A 23,042-nucleotide genomic window follows, 5' to 3' on the forward strand; every position below is an offset into this window, starting at 1 on the left:
GTTGGACCAGCTTTAATGTGAGACTTGAAAATAGTCATCCTTGATCAAAGCATTGTCACTCTCTCTGTCACTGTCATGGCTTTGTCTACTCATCTGTCTGTATTTTATTTTTATTTTCAGGGCACATTTTATTTTATGCATGGTCCTGAATGCAAGATTGTTCTTGTACCTGTCTTTCATAGTTTTCCTCATTGTATGTCTGTGTTTGAGACGGAAGGCTTCATTATGGGCATAACGTTGAGTCATATAAGATCGCTGCCTCAGCCTGAAATCACTATTTTCTCTATATCTCACAGTAATATTTTGTTTTTTCTTCAGTCTAAATTCAGGATCAACAGCATATCTCACAGCAAAATTTTGTTTTTGCCTCAGTCGAAATTCAGGATCAACAGCATACCTACTCTTAATATATCAATCAATCAATCAATCTTTATTTATATAGCGTCAATTCATAACAGGCGTTATCTCAAGACACTTTACAAAAGCAGGTAAAGGACCTTACTGTTTGTCTGTTAACATTAACAAAAGGGCAGGTAACAAGACCAAGAATATACTTTTTTTTCATTTGCCTGAATTCAATGTTCTCCCTGTATCTTGTTGTAAATGTTTGTCTTTTCTTCAGTTGTATTTCGGGTTTGTTTCTGTATTGGTTGGTAACATATTCTCGTTTTCTTTTCGTGAATTCTTCATCAGAACGTTTCTCACATGAATAAGATTTTTTCTTTGCCCTATATGATTCATCTGAAGCATATTTTTCTCTCTCTCTTCTCTTTTGATTCTCCTTTCTCTGTGATACATTTTCCGATCGCAATAGTCTCCTTTTGTATTTTTCTCTTTGCTGTTTGTTCATTTTTGACAGTCTGATGTCATGTAAGACATTATCAGTGGTAAAAGAAACAGTTAAGTTTGGTTCACTCTGAGGACAAACTTGTGAGTTGAGTTCAGTAACTGGTTCTTGTTCAGTTGGGGTATCAGGGACCATGATACAGACCTGTGGTTGTCTCTCAGATGACACAGAAGTTAATTCAGTTGAGATTCCCTTTAATGAGTTATGGGAAACATCATTTACTGTGACAGAATCAGGGCTGCTTTGGATCAGTGGTTCTGGTTCTGTGTCCATGTTGGCAAACACTTCATGTACAGTGTTTTCAGGAAGATCAGCGTTTGTAACACTTGCAGTTGATTTGTCATGAGGGGCATCATCGAGCAGAGTGGTTGATTCTGTGTGAGCTGTGGGCTGAATATCTGTAACTGGGATGGCGTTACTCAGGTTAATGTTCACATCGTAAAATCCAACAGGCTTTAACTCGTAGTTGGAGGATGCTGCTGTGCCCAACATCTTGTGATACTTGATGAGCCTGTCAATCATATCACTCAGACGTGTGAATGTTACCATCACTGCTGTACCAGGAGTTGGTGTACGCTGGTTTAGAGGCAAACCTTTGGCTGTCCTAGCATGTGGATCAAAAAAACCATATCTGCCTGACCTGGTTCTGAATACTGCAATGCACAAGGATGTCATCAACAGCAACGCATACTGCACATCTGATAAGCAGGACAATCCAGCCTCGAGATCAAGAAAGTAATCAACTGCTCCAGCAGGAGGATCTCCAAATGAACCATACCTGGAAAGTTGTGACATGTCCACAATGAGTGTGCCATGGCGTGCAGGAACACAGTCAGGAAGTTCATCCGTGGTCAAATGAATGTGGTTAGGAACCCTTTTTCTAACCTGTGCGTACATGACATTACCTTTGTCCAAAACAAGGTCCAGGTCTGCTCTGGTGAGGTTTTCGTTCTCGTTCAGAAAAGCAAGAAATGTGAGTGAGTTACAGGTACATTGCTTATTTCTGGTTCTAGAGCTGTATTTAAGAGAAGCCTGGCTTCTGGATGCACTGACACTTTGTTCATCACCTCCAGTGTTTACACTGTCTGCATGAGATGGGCCTGTTACAAACGTGTCCTGTCTCTTTAAATGATCTGCATAAGATACCTGGGTGGAGTCAGACTGAACAGTTTGACCTGTGCTGCTGATGTGCTGAGACAGAGAAGGGCCTGCAGTATGTGGATCAGAGTGACTGCCTCTCTTCACAAAGCCTGATTTAGATACCTGTGCTACATGTTGCTCATCACTTGGACCTACTTTGTTCTCCTGCAAAGACTGAGCTGGATCACGTACTCTCTTCACCATGTCTGCATAAGATACCTGTGGTACACATGATGACATTTGACCTTGGTTCCTACTCTCAGGATCAGGTGCTGTGGCTCTCTTTACCTCCTCACTGCTCTGAGAAACTGTTACACACTTCATATCACCTGACTTCTGCCAGCGGAGGCTTTGGGCTTGAGATCTCTTATTCTTCCTTGGCATTGTGCTGCTTTAACTGTTTTATACGTTAGCTGGTAATATGATACGCTAGTAAAGTAAATTTTTCAAAGTTTTTATTTTAAATCAGGAACACAGTGGTGGTGGTGATGGATGAGTGATCCTGTGGTAGAACTCTCAGTCTGCAGAAAGGGAACAGCCACTCCAAATATGTCTCCCTGCAAGATATCTTTTATTTTACAGATCAAGTTATATCACAACAGAAAACCTTTGACAAATGAATTACTAAACAATGTGTGTGAAAATAACTGCTGTATCAAGTAGTTTTACTTTTATGATTATTTATACTGATATCAATAAAAACTGATGAGTGTGAATCAATTTGCAATCAAACCTTTGATACAAACCAAACAGGTCTCCTCAGCAACAACGTTCAGGAACAACTACAGTTCTTTTTATCTTTTCTTTTCTTTTTATTATCAAATTTCAGTCAAATTATTGAATATATCAACAAGGCTATATCAAATCAATCAAAGAACTGATGTCTGTCAGAAAAGACAAATTTAGAACTGTGTGTGTGTGAGAGAGAGAGAGAGAGAGAGAGAGAACTTACTGCAGACTGGCTGCCTCACGATGATGGTCTGCTGTCAGATGAAGGACAAAAGGTGTGGAGAGGATTGGGGACAAAGTGATATTTTCGAGTTAATATCATGTAAACAAACATCTTATTCCAACTTCTATTAATAATCAAAGTAGAATTTGTGCCAGCTCTAAGCTTTATTTCCAGTTACTAACTCGACTGTTAAGTTTCATTTGGAAAGTGTCAAAATGTGTTTTCTATTGTTTAATGGAAACTTTTCAACTGTTTACATTCTCAATAAGTGATTTCTGGCTGAGGCCAAATGGTAATAAGATGACTTTAAATGTGTGTCATGACATCAAAATTATAATTCATGCATGTGAACTCACATTTCAGGGTTTGGAAGGGAGGGTGTCAACGACGGTCTGCCGTTAAGAGAAGGAGACAAATATTTTATTTCACTGTAGAAACATCTCACAGCTCATTCAAACATCTTCAGGACCAGAATTCTTGTCTTTATTTCATGTTATTTATTCATGTAAACTAAATACTTGAGGTGAACTGTAACGCTGAGCCAACAGCCACTTAAATGAACTTTAAACACTGACATTTAACAGATCATTTTTTCTTGAAGAATTTATTTTTAGGCAGCGAGTCAGTTTTGAAGACACGAGTGAAATATAAATCAGTAGATTATAATAATCATGTTGGTATCAAACATGTTACAATAGATCACAGAGAAAGGAAACAACAAGTGTCGCTCTAAAGTGTCTTTACTGTAAGGTCGTATTAATAATGATTCTCTCCTGGTGTATGAAGACAGCTGTGGTTAAACTTTAAATTACTTCATGCACTTGTTATGGACTTCAGCTGTGTATAAAAGCATCACATGAATGACAGCACAAACAAAAACACACCTATCAAAGTCAATGAAGAGGACACTGAGGAAGTGAAGCTTGTTAGCCTAACGTCCACCAGACTACAGGACTGTTTTTGATGATGAACGTGTGTGTCAAAATATGATTCGCTTGGTGTTATTAAAATACATTTCCTATATTTACAGGATGTAGGAAGCCATACTATCAAAAATAAATAAATTACATGTTAATATGGTGAGGTTCAATAACGCTAAGTAATGATGTATTAGTTTGGCAGCCAAACACTTTTTCTCAGTGTTCTTACCGTTTAGATTTGAGCAGGGTGTCAAAGATGATCTGAAAAGACAAAGAACAGAAAAAGTGCTCTGTTAAAACAGGTTAAAATTACAGAAACATGTCACTGCTTGATCCAAGTAGTTTCAGGGTGGATTCTTTATCTGAATATGTTGAATATATAAACCTTGAATTGGGCCAACTAAATCTTCCTTGTTTCTGCAGCTTCATTAGATCTTCAGCAAATTAATATGACACAATTCTGTTAATCAGGTGACACATGATCAAAGTACCTCTCTGCAGTTTGATATAACCAGGATGATATAAATGTTTGAAACTAAGGCTGAATAATTCAGGTCATGTGACATGCAAGTGAGAGTCAAATAAATAAAATGTCCAAGACTAAATAAGATAATAGTGCTGTGATGAGTAGTGTGCAAAAGATGCTTAAGTAAACATGACGTAGTTATCTTTACATTTATATTAAAGAGTGTCCACAGATGGTGATTTAAATAAAATAGTATACATTTACATATATGTACATTCACAGTGACAGTTCTATTCCAGAGTTATTTCACATACAGGCTTCAGATAACATACAAGTCACACATTAAGGGTAAGTTGTAGAATCAGAGGCTAAATGGTGTTAATAGCATTTTAAAAAGGCAAACGTTTGTTCGACAGACTTTGACTTTATTGTCCCCGAGGGGAAATTCTTTTTCACTATACAGTACAAATTAAGGGCTGCGTGTCGACAAAGAATGACAACAACAATGTGCTGCTACTGCTCGAGAGGCAGCACACGCTCAAAATCTGTAATATTTTTACTCAGTGATGGTAAAATCATGATTCATGTGTGCATACTTACTCTTCTGATGGGGGGAAGGAGTCCAGTCAGTTTTAAAAGCAAAAGGAAGTGATGGTAGATGGCGGTAGATGAGTGGTGTAGGAGGAAGAAAAGAAAAAAAAAAATTTTTTTAATTCAACATATTTGAGGGGTTTTATTACCAAAGCTCAACAATAAAAACTCTAAAATAAAGCTGTATGAGAAAAAAAAAAACATCTACTAACAAAATATCTCTCTGCAGTTTGATAAAACCAGTATTATTTAAATATGTAAAAGCTTCTATACAGAAAAATAGTCATAAATGAACATTTGGCGACATATATTACTTAGACTAAATATCAGTAGTAAATTGTTTATTACCACATGTTTTATTTCAATGTCATCACTGCTGTGATTCAGAGATGCAAACGTCTTTAAGACCTCAGCACGCGCATGATGCGGTGCTCACATGATGATTGAAAAGTTGAAGCATTAACTATACGTGTCATTTGTATTAGTTAGTTTCGTCTCTTACATAATATAAAGGGTAGCTTCTCTGTAGTTGGCAGTGTACTAACACATAACTAGCAAATGGCATTATGTGTACAGAAACCTTTCGCCCTCTAACCGGATGTTACTAAAAGTTCAACTTTCTGCTGAGTCATTGGCAGCTAGCAACAAGCTAACTAGCTCAAAAGTAGGACTCTCCGGTTGTAAAGTAAAATATTTAAACTATCCCTTTCTCCCATGGTAAATGTGGGTAAAAGAGAATATTATGCCTTATTTCTAAAACCCAGAATGTGTTTTTGTTCCTTGAAAGGGGGGGGGACTGCGGGTGTGTATTGTAAGCAATGTCTTGTGTCCTGCCTGTCTGTATACTGCTACTGGATGCCCTGAATTTCCCTCGGGATCAATAAAGTATCTATCTATCTATCTACTGCATTTCGCCCACTATATTCTTTGCATTAATCACATTTTTTATTGAATCAAACTGAATTCTCTATATCTTTATGATAGGTTTATAGTATAATCTGTTAGATATACATGTTTGTTATATCTGTGATTATTTAAAAGTACAAAGACAACGACACAGTAGGAACTAGACACAGCAGCTCCAGAGCGTAGAAGGAAAGAATAATGCAGAGGTGAGGTGTATTACTTACTCACCCTTGTCATGACACCATAAATAACTTAAAATATCATGACAATATGTTCTGAAATTGTCCCCCGTCTTCTCAAAGCGTGACTTTGACAAGTGAGCTAGAGAAAGGTCTTAACTGGTCACGAACCCCACCCTGGAACAACCCTGTGCAAAATGTTGTGGTCATATAGATAACAGCACCTAAAGTGACTTAAATATAATATCAAACCTTCGCCTGTCTGTTTGTCATTACTTAGACACCGCATGTGCGAAAGTTTTGTTGTCAGTCGGCGAGTGCATAGTTGCTGATTTATGTACATGCTGGTTGGTGCGCAACACCAAAGCAATTAAAGGCATGCATTTGGAATCCAACGCAACCACACGCATACACACACAAACTCACAGGCCTATAAGCACACCTTAATATGAGGCTGTCCATGTTGCTGCAAGTTGGTCAACTTTAAAGCACTTTTCAGCACTTGTCCAATGGTGAAGCGGGTCACTTGTTAGCTCATTTATTGGAAGCATTGGCCAGTGATGAGTGGAAGGGAGGCAAATTAAAAAAAAATGATATAAACATTATTCAATCCCTTATAACTGGAGGAAACCAAGTACTCTACATTTCAAAAATGACATTTCATGTTATTGATCGATCATTGTATCAAGAGAGAGAGAGAGAGAGAGAGAGGGAGAAGAGGAAGTAAAAGTAGTAGAAAAAAGAAACAGCAGTATAGAAATAAAAGAAGAGTAGAAGAACAAGTGGTAGAAAGTATACTACTATAGGAGTGTGAGAGGAGGGAGGAGGAGAAGGTCTAATACTATAGGTTGCGTGAAAGAGAAGAGGTTATAATATTATAGAACTGTGAGAGTGTAGATGAAGGTATATATAATACCGCAGAATAATCAGAGTGTATGAGGAGGAGATATATTAGCAGAAGAGCTATAAACAGTATGAAGCTGAACTAGAAGAAAAAAGTAGAAGAGTATAGGGGAATAAAAAGTTGTACAAGAACAAGAAATAGAAGAAGTAAAAGTATATGTAGAATGAACAGCAGTAGAAGTAAAATAATAATAAATAGTAGAAGAGCAGCAAAAGAATAAGAAGTAAAATAATAAATAGCAGAAGAAATAGAATTAAAGGCAGAAGAACAAGAAGTAGAAGGATTAAAATCAGTAGTAGAAGAACCAGAAGTAGCGAATGAATTAGTAGAAGATGAATAAGATCTATTAGAAGTAAAAGTAGGAGTTGAAGCTACAGTAGCATGAGAAGAAATAGTACAAGAAGTAACAGTGGTAACAGAAGTACCAGCAGTAGAAGAATAAGAAATAGTAAAAAGGCAGCAGGAGAACAAGAAGTAAAAGAAGTAAAAGTAGTAGTCGAAGAAGACAGTACAAGAAGAGTCTGAGAAAGCAGGAAGTAGAAGAAAAAATAGAGAAATTACACTGTCAAGATTAGTGTCTGTGTGTGTGTGGTTGTGTGTTTCCCTGCGAAAATTTTATGCAAAACACTGCTGAATGAAGAAGAATAAGTAAAAGCAACGGAAAAATTTGCTAAAGATGAAGAAATAGTGGAAGATGTAGCACAAGGAAAGTGGAAGGAGAAAAGTAGTAAAAGTAGAACAAGAATTAAAAGTAGCTGCAAAACACTGCTAGAAGAAGATGTAGCAAAAGCAGAAATACAAGAAGTAGAAGAAGAGGAAATAGCAGAAAAAAGTAGCAAAACTAAAACAAGAAGCAGGAGAAGTAAAAGTATCTGCAGAAGAACAAGAAATAGTAATAGAAGATGTAGCAAAAGCAGAAAAAGTAGAAGAAGAGGAAATAGCGGAAGAAAAGTGGAATAAGAGGAAATAGCAGAAGAAAAGTGGAAGAAGAAAAAAGTAGTAAAAGGAGAAAAGGAAGTAGAAGAAAGTGAAAGTATCTGTACAAGAACAAGAAATAGTGATAGAAGAAAATGTAGTAAAAGTAGGAATAGTAAAAGTAGAACAAGAAGTAGAAGAAAGTAAAAGTGACTGTACAAAAACAAGAAATAGTGATAGAATAAGAAAATGCAGTAAAAGAAGAAGTGGAAGCAGAAAAAGAACTAAAAGCAGAAGAACAAGACGTAGAAGAAGAGGAAATAGCAGAAAAACAGTAGTAAAATTAGTACAAGAAGTAAACGTGTCTGTACAAGAACAAGAAATAGTGATAGAAGAAAATGTAGTAAAAGTAAGAATAGTAAAAGTAGAACAAGCAGTAGAAGAAAGTGAAAGTATCAGTACAAGAACAAGAAATAGGGATAGAAGAAAATGTAGTAAAAGTAGGACTAGTAAAAGTAGAACAAGCAGTAGAAGAAAGTGAAAGTATCTGTACAAGAACAAGAAATAGTGATAGAAGAAAATGTAGTAAAAGTAGGACTAGTAAAAGTAGAACAAGAAGTAGAAGAAAGTAAAAGTGTCTGTACAAGAAATAGTGATAGAATCAGAAAATGTAGTAAAAGAAGTGGAAGCAGAAAAAGAACTAAATGCAGAAGAACAAGACGTAGAAGAAGAGGAAATAGCAGAAAAAACAGTAGTAAAAAAATTAGTACAAGTAAAAGTGTAGCTCCCCCAGATAACGACACAAGTCACGAGGTCTTGATTAATGGACAAGGTTTATTCGGCCCGAGGACCAACCCGTGAGAACTTGGTTAAAGGAAAGAAAACACAAAGTTCACATACATACATACAAGTAGCTAGCACATTGGCTCACATGGCTAATTTGCATATTTCAAACAAGCAATAAAAACGTTAACGTACCTTGTAGGCTGCTTGTTATCTAGAAGGCTAATCCTGAATTAAATGAATCTTCTTTAAATTCTGTTCAATGTCTTGGTTTATCTTGTCTAACATACTCCGCTCGTCGTCCTGTGGCACGTTCTTTTCTGAGGTGCGTCGGCAAAACAGGTACGTGCGGAACGAGCCAAAAAATAATTAGTTCCGCCTCAGCGACAGCAGAAACAATAAAACAATAAAAGGTTGGCCAAACAAAACTAGCCATGAGCGGCAGTTACAAAAAGTGTCTGTACAAGAACAACAAATAGTGATAGAATATCATGTAGTAAAAGTAGGAATAGTAAAAGTAGAACAAGAAGTAGAAGAAAGTGAAAGTATCTGTACAAGAACAAGAAGGACACATCAGACATATTGCTCGCAGGAGCTGGGGATCGAACCCTCAACCTTCCGAGTGAGGGGCAACGACTCTACCAACTGAGCTACAGCCGCCAATCAAGAAATAAATGAAAAAGTAAAGCATTTACAGTATAAAGTTCAATGCATGTGTGTGCATGAGTGGGGGAGGGTGTTTGTGTGTGTAGCTGTAATCAAGAGTAACAGCAGTCAGCTGGCAGCATCGACTGAGAAAACGGGGGAAACATCTCCCTATTCAGTGCTTATTTTAAGGGGTAAAATGAAGAGTTCGCGGCTGAATGATGATTTTATGAGCAAGAGGAGAGGTAGCTGAACGCGTTGATGTAATTTTTATGTCTGGGACCCAAGAAATGTCGGAACTACAGCGATGTAAAAACTTAGTCAATTTTGCTTTCATTTGACATTTTTCGTTTCTTTTAACATTATCGCGAATGGAGAGTTTTTTGGACCACCTGCCGCTTTGAAGCTCACAGTGTCCAAACCGTTGCTCCGTTTGTCTTTAAATCTTAATTTGAGCGAGAGGACAAGTTTTCCTACGTTTTGAGGGTAAATTTAGTCATGTGGTGTGAAAATTGTGGTCACTAGAGCAATTTGTTCGGGAGATTTTGAGAGAATCTCACAACTCTGCCGCACTCTAACGATGATGTCACTCACTCTAGCTTTGAAAATCCCACCACATACACACCCATTCAAAAACGTGGAAGACAGCAAAAAACATTACCAAACATTTGGAGGTATAGTTTAAAAAGTTTAAAATGTTTTAAAGTAAAAATGAAGTCTCTACGTGGAACAGAGCAAAGGTTGTAAGGCTGAGAAAAAGGTGGAACAGTGGAAAAAAATCCCATTCATTTCAATGGGGAATTTTTTTTTGAAAATTTGTGAAAAAAGTGAAATAACTTAAAAAGTAAAAGTAGTAAAAACGTGAAAAGTCATAGCCATAATGAGCAGAAAAAGCTGAACAGTATGATAGTTGAACGGTGAAAGTAGCACAAACGGTGCAAAAGTAGAAGCGAAGCAAAAAACGTACGGAAGTAGAAGAATCGGTATAATAAAGAACTGGATAACAATAGTGTCAATGCTTTGAAGCATTCACACTAATAATAAAGATTTGGATAAGTTATGCCAATTCTGGAAAAATTGTTGCATCAGCAGACAGTTTCTGTAAGTTTTCTTATTAGCTAATGATACTCTGAAACAGCTGCCTGAGGGGAACAGTTGAAAGAAGTGGTGGAGAGGATGTGAGGGGTCCTTAGTGATGCAGACTGATTTCCTTTCTGCTGCTCGCATGTTAAATTCTGAAAGTTTGATTTGGGTGTTGCCGGTGAACTTCATCTGTCAAGACAGACATGTTTTCTACTTGGATATACAGTATAATGCACATATTCAACCTAATGAAGCCAAAATATCACTATAATTAATTTAACAATAATTGCAACTTGGCATGTATACGTGTATTTGGTCTGCACACCATCAGACCATCAATAGATTCTTGCTGTTGTCAGTTTTTTCAGACTGCAGAAAAATGATAGTTCCAAGAAAGTCAACTTTGTTCTTCAGTGGCCAAAAACCTGAGATCCACCACCCTGCAACAATAGCCGATTGCTAACAAACTGAATAGTGAGTTGTCCTTCTGAGGACTTCCACTGATTCATCACACGTCATATTACTTTTACCATTTCTCATCTTAGGTGACAATAAATCTGGAAATAATATAACTTAAACAGGCAGCCCCAGAAACAGAGAGGCATGTCAAAGAATTAGATTATTATTATGATTCCTTTGTCTCCTCTTTTTTCTGCTCTCAATGAAAAAACACTCAATTAAAAAAAACAATGTACATTAATGAGAAACCTACCTCCATGCATTTGAGCATTACTTTCACACATTAATGGCACTTATCTTCCATCGTTCGTGATTAGAGGGCGATGACTCCCTCTGTGTAATACGACAGGCGTGACTGTTGAAATGTCACCCAGATCGCAGTGGTTCACACATAGACTTAAGAGATGGGAGGAGATTCACAGAAATTAGATGAGGATTACAGCTGTGAGGGGAAATGAACAGGTGGGGGCTTTATAGACCATGAATGCTGGGGAAATTTGAGGAAAATAGGTGTCGTGTCATGTCAGGGTTTAAAAAGGTGGTGACAGGAATTGGAGAGGGTTCCTGACAGAGTGGACCAAGAACGTTATAGTATCGAGGTAGAGAGGGATGGACAAACGGTAAAGGGCAAAAGAAGCAGTATAAATCAAAATAAATCAAAGATTTTTATACTGTAATCCATTTCCAAATCAAATAAATGAATTAATGCATCTATATCTACAGTACCTATTAGGAAAGCATCTGAACTTTCTATAAAGATAAGCATCTCTTATTTGAGCGGATACAGTATTAAAGGCATATAGTCTTTATAAACCTATGCGTCCCGATGGCCCCCTGTAACAATAACTGGACAGCACTTCACTTCAACTTACACTGCAAGGAAAAACAAGACAATCAAGTGACCACCACCATCATGCCTAATAAACTGTTTGCGTGGATCCCACACGTACTCCCCGCAGCTCATCCCACTGCCTTTAAATAGAATAAAACAAAGCGAATTCTGAATTTCAGTTTTACAAAAAGGTTACTTATTCATGGGTCCAAGTATAAGCAGGTATGCAGTAATGTATACAAGAACATACACAATATGGATGGACACAAAATATTTCAGCAGATGATATGGATGAAATGGTACGTACAAAGCAGTTACCTGGCACTTGTCTACAGTGAAGAAAAGCATGTTAATCATTATTCATATAAACTAAATAAAATATCTTGAGTGACGAACCCTCCTACATTACCATACCAATTAAAAGTACCTTCCTCAATCTGAGGCCCTGATTAAAGGAGACACCTGGAAGGTCAGCAAGCTGACTATTTACTACTATTTACAAATTAAATATTTATGAATTATATTATTACTGATAGACCTTCAATTAATCACACAAAAGCATTTATTTGCAGACTACCTCTTCAACTACAGAACATATATCAGTCAGGTATGACTAGAATCACCTCCTCTTATCGAGCCTTTTGCCTCTAAAAAAGAGAAAGACAGTTCATTCTTTAACAAGCTACAGTATGATTTTAATAAATAAATATGAGAGAGAGAGAGAAATGTGTCGATACAATGTACAGGCTTCACTGAGTTCTAGGTCACTTGAGCTCACATTAATTTGCATGTGGCTTTACTTTACCTCAACACTTTAAAGGCTATGTGGCTTTGCCCTGCTTCTGGCTTTAACTTGTTGCTTTTCCGGTCTCTGATGAGTTTGTGCTCATCACATTAACAGCTGTGAGAGTGATAACTTTGCTGTAATCAACGGACTGCAGGGTTTAGGTCCAATTTTTCGGGTCAGCGCCACATTCGAATATGTTGACAGATGATTGACTTATCAAGGTCTAGGGATCTATTATTACTGGATGACACATGTAATATTATGAATTTATTTGTTTGTTGTTTGTTTTTTAAAGAAAGTGCAGATAGAAGTAGTGGGCCAACAAAGGGGTTAGACAACATGAACCAAGTGAGTTGCAGTCAAATGATGAAGGGGTGTGTCAGGGCAGGGGCTGTACAGTAAATCAACATTATCAAGCTTGGGAAAACTAAAATGTGAAAACTAAAATGTGTAACAATGCATCTTATTGAACAGAATGCACCATTTAGAGACTTTTTCCGTTTTCTTCAAAACCAGTGTGTTAGGGAGCACATAACCTCCGCTCCGCCGTGCTGCGCCGCCGTGAGTGACACTGAAAAAAATTTGCACCCCCTGTATTTTTTTTTGCACCCTCTGTTTTCCCATTTCTGCCTAAATCACTGCCGGGAACTCTCTCCCTAATCCTCCTTACAGCCTCTAGTCATGTTTTTCAGTGCTCTTGCAAATATTAGGTTAATAAACAACTTATTAAACTAACGTTTAGCTATCTTGTCAAATCCACTGATTAGATCGATGAAGCATAACGGTCGTGACGTCATTATAAATCGACCGCGGTGTAGTTCACTAGCGCATAACGTTAGCTTTTTACTTCTCTCGGCTGCATTAACTCTTCAAACTTCATATAAATGATGTTCATCTGTAAAGATTATCCCGCTGAACAAAACAGCAAAGCGTCAGAAACGTGTGTTTGACACAGAGCTTATTTTCTGCAATGATCCAAAATCCAATGCAAAAATCCCATAGACAAATTTACGTAGGAACCACCGGCGCCATTTTTTCGGGTTGGCCTACAAAAATACGTCATTACTATACCAGTCTATACTGTGGGTGGATCCCAAGTGTCTTATTTGCAGTCTCCTCGGTCCTCGGCCAAACCGGAAGTAGTTCCAAAGCCGCCATGTTGAGGATTGTCCCAAAACTTTTATAGCGAACGGAGGAGAGAGGATCGAGGAGAGAGGAGGCTGATCCGAGGAGCGATGACCGAGGAGACACGAGAGCTGACTTCACGGAAGTCTTTTCACTGACAGACGCGCCCCCTTCTCGTATATCCCTCACTGATTGGACGCTGCACAGGATCAGACTTCAGTGAAACTTCTCAACATGAGCAGAGTTTAATACTGGAGAAAAGACGGACATTAAAAAGAGGCTAAACGGAGCGTGGGACATTTAAACAGATGATGAACATCAGTGAGTTTGTAAAGAGTCGCTCTGTGATGAGCTGGGATTAAAAAGAGTCTGACGAAGACGATTCCGTTTTATATTCTCACTTATTTATCTTCACAAAGTTTCATCATTTAGATTCTAGTCAATCATTTTCAGTATCCTGACACATAAATATCCGTTTATAAAATACAGAGTTCGTTGTCTAAATACAGGCTAGGTCAAGTCCAAACTGTTTAATAATAATCAATAATTATAGACAATTCAAAATGAAATCTTTTAGTCAGTAGAAACTGTCCTTTTGGTTATGAGTAGACTGCAGGTTGTTCTTCAGGTGTTTTTTTATCAGGTAAAGACACTAAACACTGTAACTGTGTGTGTTTGATTACAAATAATACAGTGTGTGTGTGTTTGATGAGAAATAATACAGTGCGTGTTTGTGTGGACATAAACAGCTGTTCGGCTGATTGACAGCTGAACGTGATCAGCTGATGTCGCGTCATGTGACGCTGTCGAGGAAACGACGTCTCATGTGTCTTAAAGCTGATTTTCTCGGTCATCTCTCCTCGGCTTCGTTTCCTCCGTGCATCTCCGGTGGGTGGGACTAAGACGCAAGTGGAGGAGACAGCTCGGAGGACACTCGGTGCAAATAAGACACTTGGGATGTACCCTGTGTCGTCCACACTCCGGAGCGGAGGTTGGGGTAGGGTGCATCCCAAGTGTCTTATTTGCACCGAGTGTCCTCCGAGTTGTCTCCTCCACTTGCGTCTTAGTCCCGCCCACCAGAGATGCACGGACACACACTGTATTATTTCTAATCAAACACACACAGTTACAGTGTTAAAACACCTGAAGAACAACCTGCAGTCTACTCATAACCAAAAGCACAGTTACTACTGACTAAAATATTTCATTTTTAATTGTCTATAATTATTGATTATTATTAAACAGTTTGGACTTAACCTAGCCTGTATTTAGACAACGAACTCTGTATTTTATAAACGGATATTTATGTGTCAGGATACTGAAAATGATTGATTAGAATCTAAATGATGAAACTTTGTGAAGATAAATAAGTGTGAATGTAAAACGGACTCCTCTTCATCAAACTGTCATCCTCATCATCATCAGACATTCAAACAGTCTGAGGGATGATGAACAGAACATGAAGCATGTATTGCTTTGATAGAAGTTATAGAGCTTCATATTTGGTTGTTAATCTTCATGTCAGACTCTGTTTAATCCCAGCTCATCACAGACCGACTCTTTACAAACTCACTGATGTTCATCATCTGTTTAAATGTCCCACGCTCCGTTTAGCGTCTTTTTAATATCTGTCTTTTCTCCCGTATTAAACTCTGCTCATGTTGAGAAGTTTCACTGAAGTCTGATCCTCTGCAGCGTCCAATCAATGAGTGATATACGAGAAGGGGCGCGTCTGTCAGTGAAAAGACTTCCGTGAAGTCAGCTCTCGTGTCTCCTCGGTCATCGCTCCTCGGATCAGCCTCCTCTCTCCTCGATCCTCTCTCCTCCGTTCGCTTTAAGAGCTTTGGGACGATCCTCAACATGGCGGCTTTGGAACTACTTCCGGTTCGGCCGAGGACCGAGGAGACTGCAAATAAGACACTTGGGGTCTTTTTCAAATCGTCCACTACACCCTAGCCCTACCCACTACCCCTCCGTTTGCGGAGAATCAAATAAAAGCCTCCTCTTCTTTTCTTCCTTCTGTTCACCTGTTTATTTCATTGTGTTTTATATTTAAAGGGACTGTTGCAAAAACTAAAGAATATGAAATGATGTTGCAGACAACTTCTCACTGTTATTTATTTATCATTGTTCTACTTTTGATTTCTTTGTAAAACTTAATTTAGGGACTTCCTGTTAAGGCGGCCATGTAACAAGACGTGTTTTTGACCGCTCCGCTGTTCGTGCTACATTTTTGTACACATTTGTACTCTATACCGCATACTACTGTTTGCATTGTCTGTGGGGACAAATAATGCCACCTAAAGTAGCTAAAGCCATTCAAGAAACCAGCGTGAAAATAAAACAGCCAAAGCTGACGGACTACGGCCTTCGAAGTGAGACCCAGAAAGCTAACGCTAGCGATAGCATCCCTCCCGCAACAACGACGGTGGAAATGGGTGAGGAAAGATCCCAGAGCAGCAAAGTGGATGAAATACTCTGCATAGTTACTGCCATTAAAAGTGATCTTGACAGTATTCGGGAGGATATTAAAGACTGCGTTGAGCGGGTGACACAAGCGGAAATACGCATATCTAGCAACGAGGACGAAGTTGAAACCCTGCGGGCTAAAGTTGACACATTGGAGTCGAAGCAGAAAACCTTGGAGGACAAAGTAATGGACTTGGAGACACGTTCAAGACGAAATAATGTTAGGCTTATTAATTTGGCTGAATCTACAGAGGGAAGAGACCCGTGTAAGTTTTTGGAAAAGTGGCTACCGGAGGTTCTGGGCATCACTTTACAGAACCCGGTGCTCATTGAAAGGGCGCACCGAATTGGCCCACGGCGAGAAGGCACCGCGGCGCCCCGCACGTTGATAATGAGATTCCTCAACTACAGGGATAAGGAGACTATCCTAAACGCAGCAAAGGCTAAAGGGGACATTCGCTACGAGGGACAGTGGATTCGGCTTTATCCAGACCTTGCCGCAGGTGTGCAGCAGCTCCGGAAACGGTTTGACTCTGTTCGGGAAGACCTGCGTAAACTGGGACTGAGACACGGCGTGACACACCAAGGGAAGCTACTGGTGACCTACAAGGAGAAGACTTACTCCTTTACGTCCCCAGCTGAGGCACGTGTGATGATAAACAAGATTCAGAAGAAGGGGGAAGATAATAATACGATGGACTGAAATGACTTTCTGTTTCAACAGTGAGTAATCCTAAACTACTAAAGTGAAGAATGGGCACTAGTTTTCATAAGCCAAGCAATATTTTCGTTTATTATCTGTTTGAAGTTTGCACAAAGCCAAAGAGATTGTATCAGTGCCTATGGACAATATTGTGTATTTCTTTAGGATATAAGGCGTGCAAATATCATGAAGACGGACTTTTCATGCAAGTTACTTTATAGACTAGCGGTAAAGAGTAAACAATTACTTATAGTTAAGCGCGAGCGGCGGCGGGTTTGTTGGTTTTGTTTTGGTTAGAGTAGAGTGGTTAGACTGCTCCTCACATTGTGTGGAACAGCCACACGCACTAATGGGAGGTGTAAAGAGGAGGGAGGGTCACCTGCAGAGGTGGGGAATGGTGAGGGAGTTTGTTTCAGTTTGTCGTGTTCTTGTGTTGGGCCATGTTAAGCTTCTCAAAAAAATGTTGTTATATTTTTATGTAATCATAAAGAATGTGACATTTACTTGGTTGAGCGAGGTAGTACTCAGCTTTTCGTTAAATTTAATTTGAATTGTTAAAATGGTACATGGAAAAGATATTAATTTTGTTACATGGAATTGCAGGGGACTTCAACGTTTTAAAAAGGTAAAACAAGTCATGACGAAGTTAAAGGACATGGAATCTAAAATTATATTTCTGCAAGAGACACATTTAGTGGAGGAGGATGAAAAAAGGGTTAGGAGAAGGTGGCAGGGTCATGTATTTACAGCAGCATTTTCTTCACGGTCAAGAGGAGTGATGACTCTAATACATGAATCGGTTCCATTCTGTGTCAACAATGTTATTAAAGACAAGAGGGGCAGATATTTGATAATTCAAGGATCCATATTGCTAGAAAATTTAAATTTGGTAAACGTGTATGGTCCTAACTCAGATGACTCAGGGTTCTATGAGGACCTGTTTCTTTTGCTTGCAACACTGCCGGGTCAATATGTAATTGCTGGGGACTTTAACTGTGCGCTTGTCCCGAGCTGGGATAGGTCTACAGGTGCAGACCAATCTCCTAACAACAGCAGATTAACCATAAAAAGATTCATGAAAGATTTAAAATTGCTTGACATTTGGAGAGAGCTACACCAACAAACCAAAGTTTACTCCTGTTATTCTGCAACATTCCAGACATACTCACGGATTGATTATTTTTTAATCTCTTCTGATTTATTATCTAAGGTAAAAAAATGTTTATATGAAAATATTGCAATTTCAGATCATGCTCCGTGTTGTTTAGTATATAGGGATGAAACGTTATGTACTGATCCACCTACACTGTAAAACATAATAAGTTGACCTTACTTAAAAAAAGTATGCAAACTCGTTGCCTCAAAAAAATTTAGTAAAGTTGACTTAAATATGATGAGTAAAGACAACTTAATTATTTTGAGCGTGCAATACTTTACTTACATATTTGTTTTAAGTTCATGCAACTTAGGTCATTCTTTGTGATAACTTAATTTTTTTGTTTTTTCTGCACTGATTAGAACAAATTTAACGCTACTTAAATCAATCAATAATCACAACTTAACACTTAGTTCTAATCACTCATTATTTTTTATGTTCACCTAATTAAAAAAATGTGTTTCCCTGAAGTGAGAGAAACAAAATTTAATTTATCTATAAATACATTATGTGAAATGTAACTACCTTAAAACAATGCATTGAAAACACTCTTTAGTTTGATTCTGTAGCATTAAAACATTTATTTTCAAATGCACAAAAGTAATTAAACCAAAGTTGAATATTGGATAGATATGGGCTGAACAATAAATGTGTATAATATTGCCATTTTATTATGATTTCAACACTGTCCAATTTAAAATTTACTTTTGCTTGCTTTGTATTTTAAATCTCAATTCTTTTATAATGACCTTACAACTATCAATAAAAAAACTGTTCTCCATCCTGTCATATGTAAAATGTATTTTTAAACTACTTTTAAATTGTCTGTAGTTTTTGTAATGTTAGTTACACTTACCATAGCAATATGAATTTCATCTATTGTTCAGCCTCAAGAGTGCAGTATCATGTCCCCAAATATTAATCTTGTGTATATTCAAGTATGTAACCATTAGCTCAAACAACAGCGGAACATGAAATGTGCATATATTGTATTATTGTAGTCAAGCAAAATGAAACCCATTTTTATGGATTTTTCCTTGCACCTTAATAGAAAGACCTATATAACAGGGGTGCCCAATCCTGGTCCTCGAGAGCCCCTATCCAGCATGTTTTAGATGTTTCCCTCTTCCAACACACCTGATTCAAATGATCAGGATCGTTATCAGGCCTCTGCAGAGCTTGATGATGAGCTGATCATTTGAATCAGGTGTGTTGGAAGAGGGAAGCATCTAAAACATGCAGGATGGTGGCCCTCGAGGACCAGGATTGGGGACCCCTGACCTATAAGCAATCTGGTGTCGTGGCACCTGTTCACCACATGACTGTGAAAATATTTAAGTGCATTTCTGATGAAACGGATTACAACAAACAGTTTTTTCTCAAATTTAGCATCAGTCCTGGGTTCAAACAAAACAACACTTTCCTAGAAAAGATCAACACTTGTAGGTATTTGGATCACATATCAGAAGAACTTGATTAAAACTTTCCAGAGTATAAATGCAAAACCATTGCTCGATGCATTGCCGGCCATTTTATTCTTGCCTCCTTTGTCTTACTTTTCAAAACACTATCACAAAACTCTGACTTTTCTTTCACAAGTAAAAATTCAAGTATTTAACTATTCCCTCATAACAATAGAGAGCAATATTTTACAAAGTATAAAACTTTACACTTGTAACAGTAGAGTGTAACATTTCACAAAAGCTTCTAACTTTTCTCTCACAACAGAGAGTAACATTTCAAAAAGTATTCAACTCTTTTATCACAACAATAATGTTTCAACCAAGTGCTATCTGTTAGCGTATGAGTCTTCACTGGTCTAAGCCAGTAGACTGTTTTTCAGAGTAAGCAGTTTTGGCGGGAGGGTTTTCTTCCCCAACCCAAGCATTACAGTCTGAATGAATTTGAGTGTATTTTCCATGCATTTTGGGTAATCCAAGTGTAAAGCATATGTAAGCCCAAATAACAGGCAAACTGCTTGAGGAAAGTCTTTAATGTTGTCGATGACAATACCTCCCTCAAGTACGATTGCTGTGGAGATGGGCTGAAGGTACATTGAGCTTGGACCCTCTTGAAGACTGTCTTCACTGAGAACAGTAAGCACACCAACCGTAACAGATGCTAGGGCCTCATCTCTTGTTGAATCCTACAAAAGAAACACAACATATATCAGCAAGTTATGCTTGTATCCCAACGGATTTAATCTTCTTCTTAGAATATTTTTGGGTGTTTTTCATTTCTTGGAGAATAGAGCTCTGAATATACATGCACGCTGCACTGTAGCCAATAAAATATATGTGGCATAAAAAACAAAAGCTATAGAAGCATAGTAGTAAGTACATTTTTGACCAGTGACACTGATTTTTTACTACTGATTACAACTCCTGCAATTGTATTACCTCCGCCAAGCGCGAAGCGGAGATTATGTTTTTGCTGGTGTTTGTCTGTCAGTCTGTTAGCAAAATAACTTGAAAAGTTATGAACGGATTTTGATGGAATTTTCAGGAAATGTTGATAATGGGCCAAGGAACAGGTGATTAAAATTTGGTGCCCCCCCCCCCAAAGTATATTCTTCATTAATTGGACCCCAACATCCATCGCAGCGGCTTACTTTTTACATTTTGGCGCCTCGCACCCCCCCTCCCTACCCTAGTTAAATTATTGTTTACATATCTATCAGACAAGTGGAGGAACTTGAGCCCAAAACATGTGTCGCTGTACAGAAACCTACAGACTTTCCTGATTATTGTGCAGATATAGTTGCATTGCTCTATTCTGAGTAATGAATATGATTTGTCAAAAATGTATTTGTACTTTTTTGTGTGGAAGTACTTACCAAGCATGTCTTGTAGAATTCACTGGAGTCATCGCCAACTACAACGGGAATGCCTTTGAGGACAACGGAGCGCAGTGAAGTCACATCTGATGTCTAATGATAGAGACACAAAAGATCAGCTAGGAGACAAATTTATAAAGGCACAATCCAAGTCAGACAAGGAGCAAAATAGGTTAGTCTGTATTAAGGTTCTAATTTTGAAGTAGTGTTATAAATATACATTAAATTAACAATACCTTAACGATATGAAATTACTTACCACCAAGTTGATTTGCTGCATTAACTCCGTCAGTTTCTGTCCAACAGTTCCCTTTTTGGATCTGAAGAGTTTGATGAAACGTGGCGTGTGCTGGTCAAGAGCCTCAAAGAATTCTCCCTCAAGATTCTTGCTGGCAATTCTATTAAACTCAGCAAATACCTGAAAAATAAAAGGGGAATGTCTGCTTATAACATAGAAAGTTGAGGTATGCTTCCAGCTTGCTAAATGTGTAACACTGTTTTCAAACAAATGAGAATAGTCCATGCCACTTTTTTACCAACAGAAAATATTGATTTGTATTATCTTGTGTAAAACAAACAAAACAACAGAGTTTATGATCCTACAACTGATATTTCTGGCCTCATGGCTTTGATCATGGCTTACCTGTCTTTCCGTGAACAGTGCTGGCCATCTTTCAATCATGTTCTTCACCTCAGGCTCATTTTTAACTATCTCTTGTCTGCGTAGTGGGAATGTCTGGTCCATCATTTTGGAGATGAGGATGCCATTTGGTCTTCTTTTCTTCATTTCCTCAATGAGAGTCTGTCTGTCATTTTCAAGACTTGTTTCATTATGTCCTTCAGGTAAATTCGGCAGATAGTTTGCTTCGCCTCTTTTTGGCCGTTTAATGTTCTTGCTGGATGAGTCTCCCTCTGGGTTGCCTTTACTCCTTTTACCCCCATTGATTGAGACATCCTCACATCCAGCTTTTCGAAGCTTAGTTCGGTAGTTAGCCATCTTAAATTTAAGACTGTTCTTCCAGCCGTACCATCCTGGCTGAGAACCAGGCTCAGTTAGGCCAGGGTGCTTGCTAATCAATGCTTTTGCAACACTGCTGAAGTTGTCGTCTTCAGGATAAGCCTTGTAAGAGTACATTGTCTCTGCAAGCTTTTCCAGTATGTCATGCTTCATATCTCGAGTCAGAGCTGTTCGTGTGCCATCTTTCATAAAAGCAAGATCTCCTTGTCTGAGTCTGTATGCAACATCAACTGAGAAATTGGGTATATCAAAGAATTCTGGCCACCGTTTTCTCAACAAAGGTGATGTTGCTGGGCTAGAGAGAATCTCAGTGTCTGCAGTGCTGCACTCAGTGTCTGAAGTTGTGGTTGGCGATGGCAGGGCTGTTACATGCAGAGTCATGAGAGGGATGATTTTCAGTGTAGCTTTATCAGGCAAATCTGTTATTTCAGTGAGATTGCAAAGAGCATTGCTGAAGTCTTGATCTTCATACTGCAGTTTAAAGTCATATTGCAGCGACAGTTTATCCTTCAGTTGCACTTTTAAATCTTCAATAGAATCCGGTCTCTCATTTAAAGTTACTTTTCTAATATCCTCTTCATCAATGACAACTCTCAGCAATAACTTTTGGTCCATTTTGATAACTTAACCTGAGAAAATAGGAGAAATCTGTGTTAGATTTTCACATTTCAGTGTTACATTTCAGCATACAATGTACCGTTTCAAAGTAACAAACTGTTTCCCTCTAACTCTGTAAAGGGACAAGGGGAAAATATCATTCAATTCAGACATCTGGGTTACCAAGAGGGCGGACAAATGGCTGCTGCAGAGCTCATATGCTCGAAGATGCTCATCAAACCATGAGGTCATGTGTCTGCAGACAAATATTATGTCGGTATTGATCACCACAATCGTTGCTATTTGTCTGAATTCTGGAAGCCCAGAGCACGATCCAACTGAAATGACCATGTCAGCACTGAACTTAATGCCATCAATGCAGACAGAAGATGCTACAAGGACTGTGTTCTGCTGGGCATTCCTCTCATGAAGAAAGTGCTGCACATTTTCTGGAAAAGTGGCAACCATCAGACTTGACTTTATTCATTTCAACAGATGGTCGGAAAAAAGGAATGGGGACAGAAAAAAACTATTCATGGCAACTTTAAAAAAAAAAAGTTGCAATCACAAACATGACCAAACCTCACCACACGTCACATGTACTGTCTAATGCAAGTTTAAGGATATATCAAAGACATTTCCAATATTTACATTTATATATCTTTGACATAAGCAGCGTAAACAATAATCTAGCAAGCTGAGTATGACACCCCAATATCTTAAGTACCT

At 38.2% G+C, this 23,042-nt stretch overlaps 1 protein-coding gene and 2 long non-coding RNA genes across 3 annotated transcripts; all 3 read right to left on the reverse strand.

The window, feature by feature from the left end:
* Positions 1-2,912: 2,912 nt before the first annotated feature.
* On the reverse strand, positions 2,913-4,964 carry LOC306839812. Its single transcript, XR_013781261.1, has 4 exons — positions 4,926-4,964; positions 4,089-4,120; positions 3,296-3,331; positions 2,913-2,970 (listed from the first exon to the last, which is right to left on the reverse strand). It is a non-coding gene; the product is annotated as an uncharacterized lncRNA (long non-coding RNA).
* A 3,670-nt stretch (positions 4,965-8,634) lies between these two features.
* LOC306839785 lies at positions 8,635-9,008 on the reverse strand. The gene is made up of 2 exons (XR_013781251.1): positions 8,799-9,008; positions 8,635-8,684 (listed from the first exon to the last, which is right to left on the reverse strand). It is a non-coding gene; the product is annotated as an uncharacterized lncRNA (long non-coding RNA).
* A 10,673-nt stretch (positions 9,009-19,681) lies between these two features.
* LOC306839879 (uncharacterized protein) lies at positions 19,682-22,775 on the reverse strand (the record flags this gene model as incomplete). Its single annotated transcript, XM_079368823.1, has 4 exons — positions 21,342-22,775; positions 20,958-21,116; positions 20,699-20,791; positions 19,682-20,008 (listed from the first exon to the last, which is right to left on the reverse strand). Exons 1-4 carry the CDS (start codon positions 22,329-22,331, stop codon positions 19,682-19,684), a joined length of 1,569 nt encoding a protein of 522 aa, XP_079224949.1. The 5' UTR covers positions 22,332-22,775.
* Positions 22,776-23,042: the final 267 nt, after the last annotated feature.

The sequence above is a fragment of the Symphodus melops genome, assembly GCF_947650265.1.
Source record: "Symphodus melops genome assembly, chromosome: 18".
Classification (NCBI taxonomy): domain Eukaryota; kingdom Metazoa; phylum Chordata; class Actinopteri; order Labriformes; family Labridae; genus Symphodus; species Symphodus melops.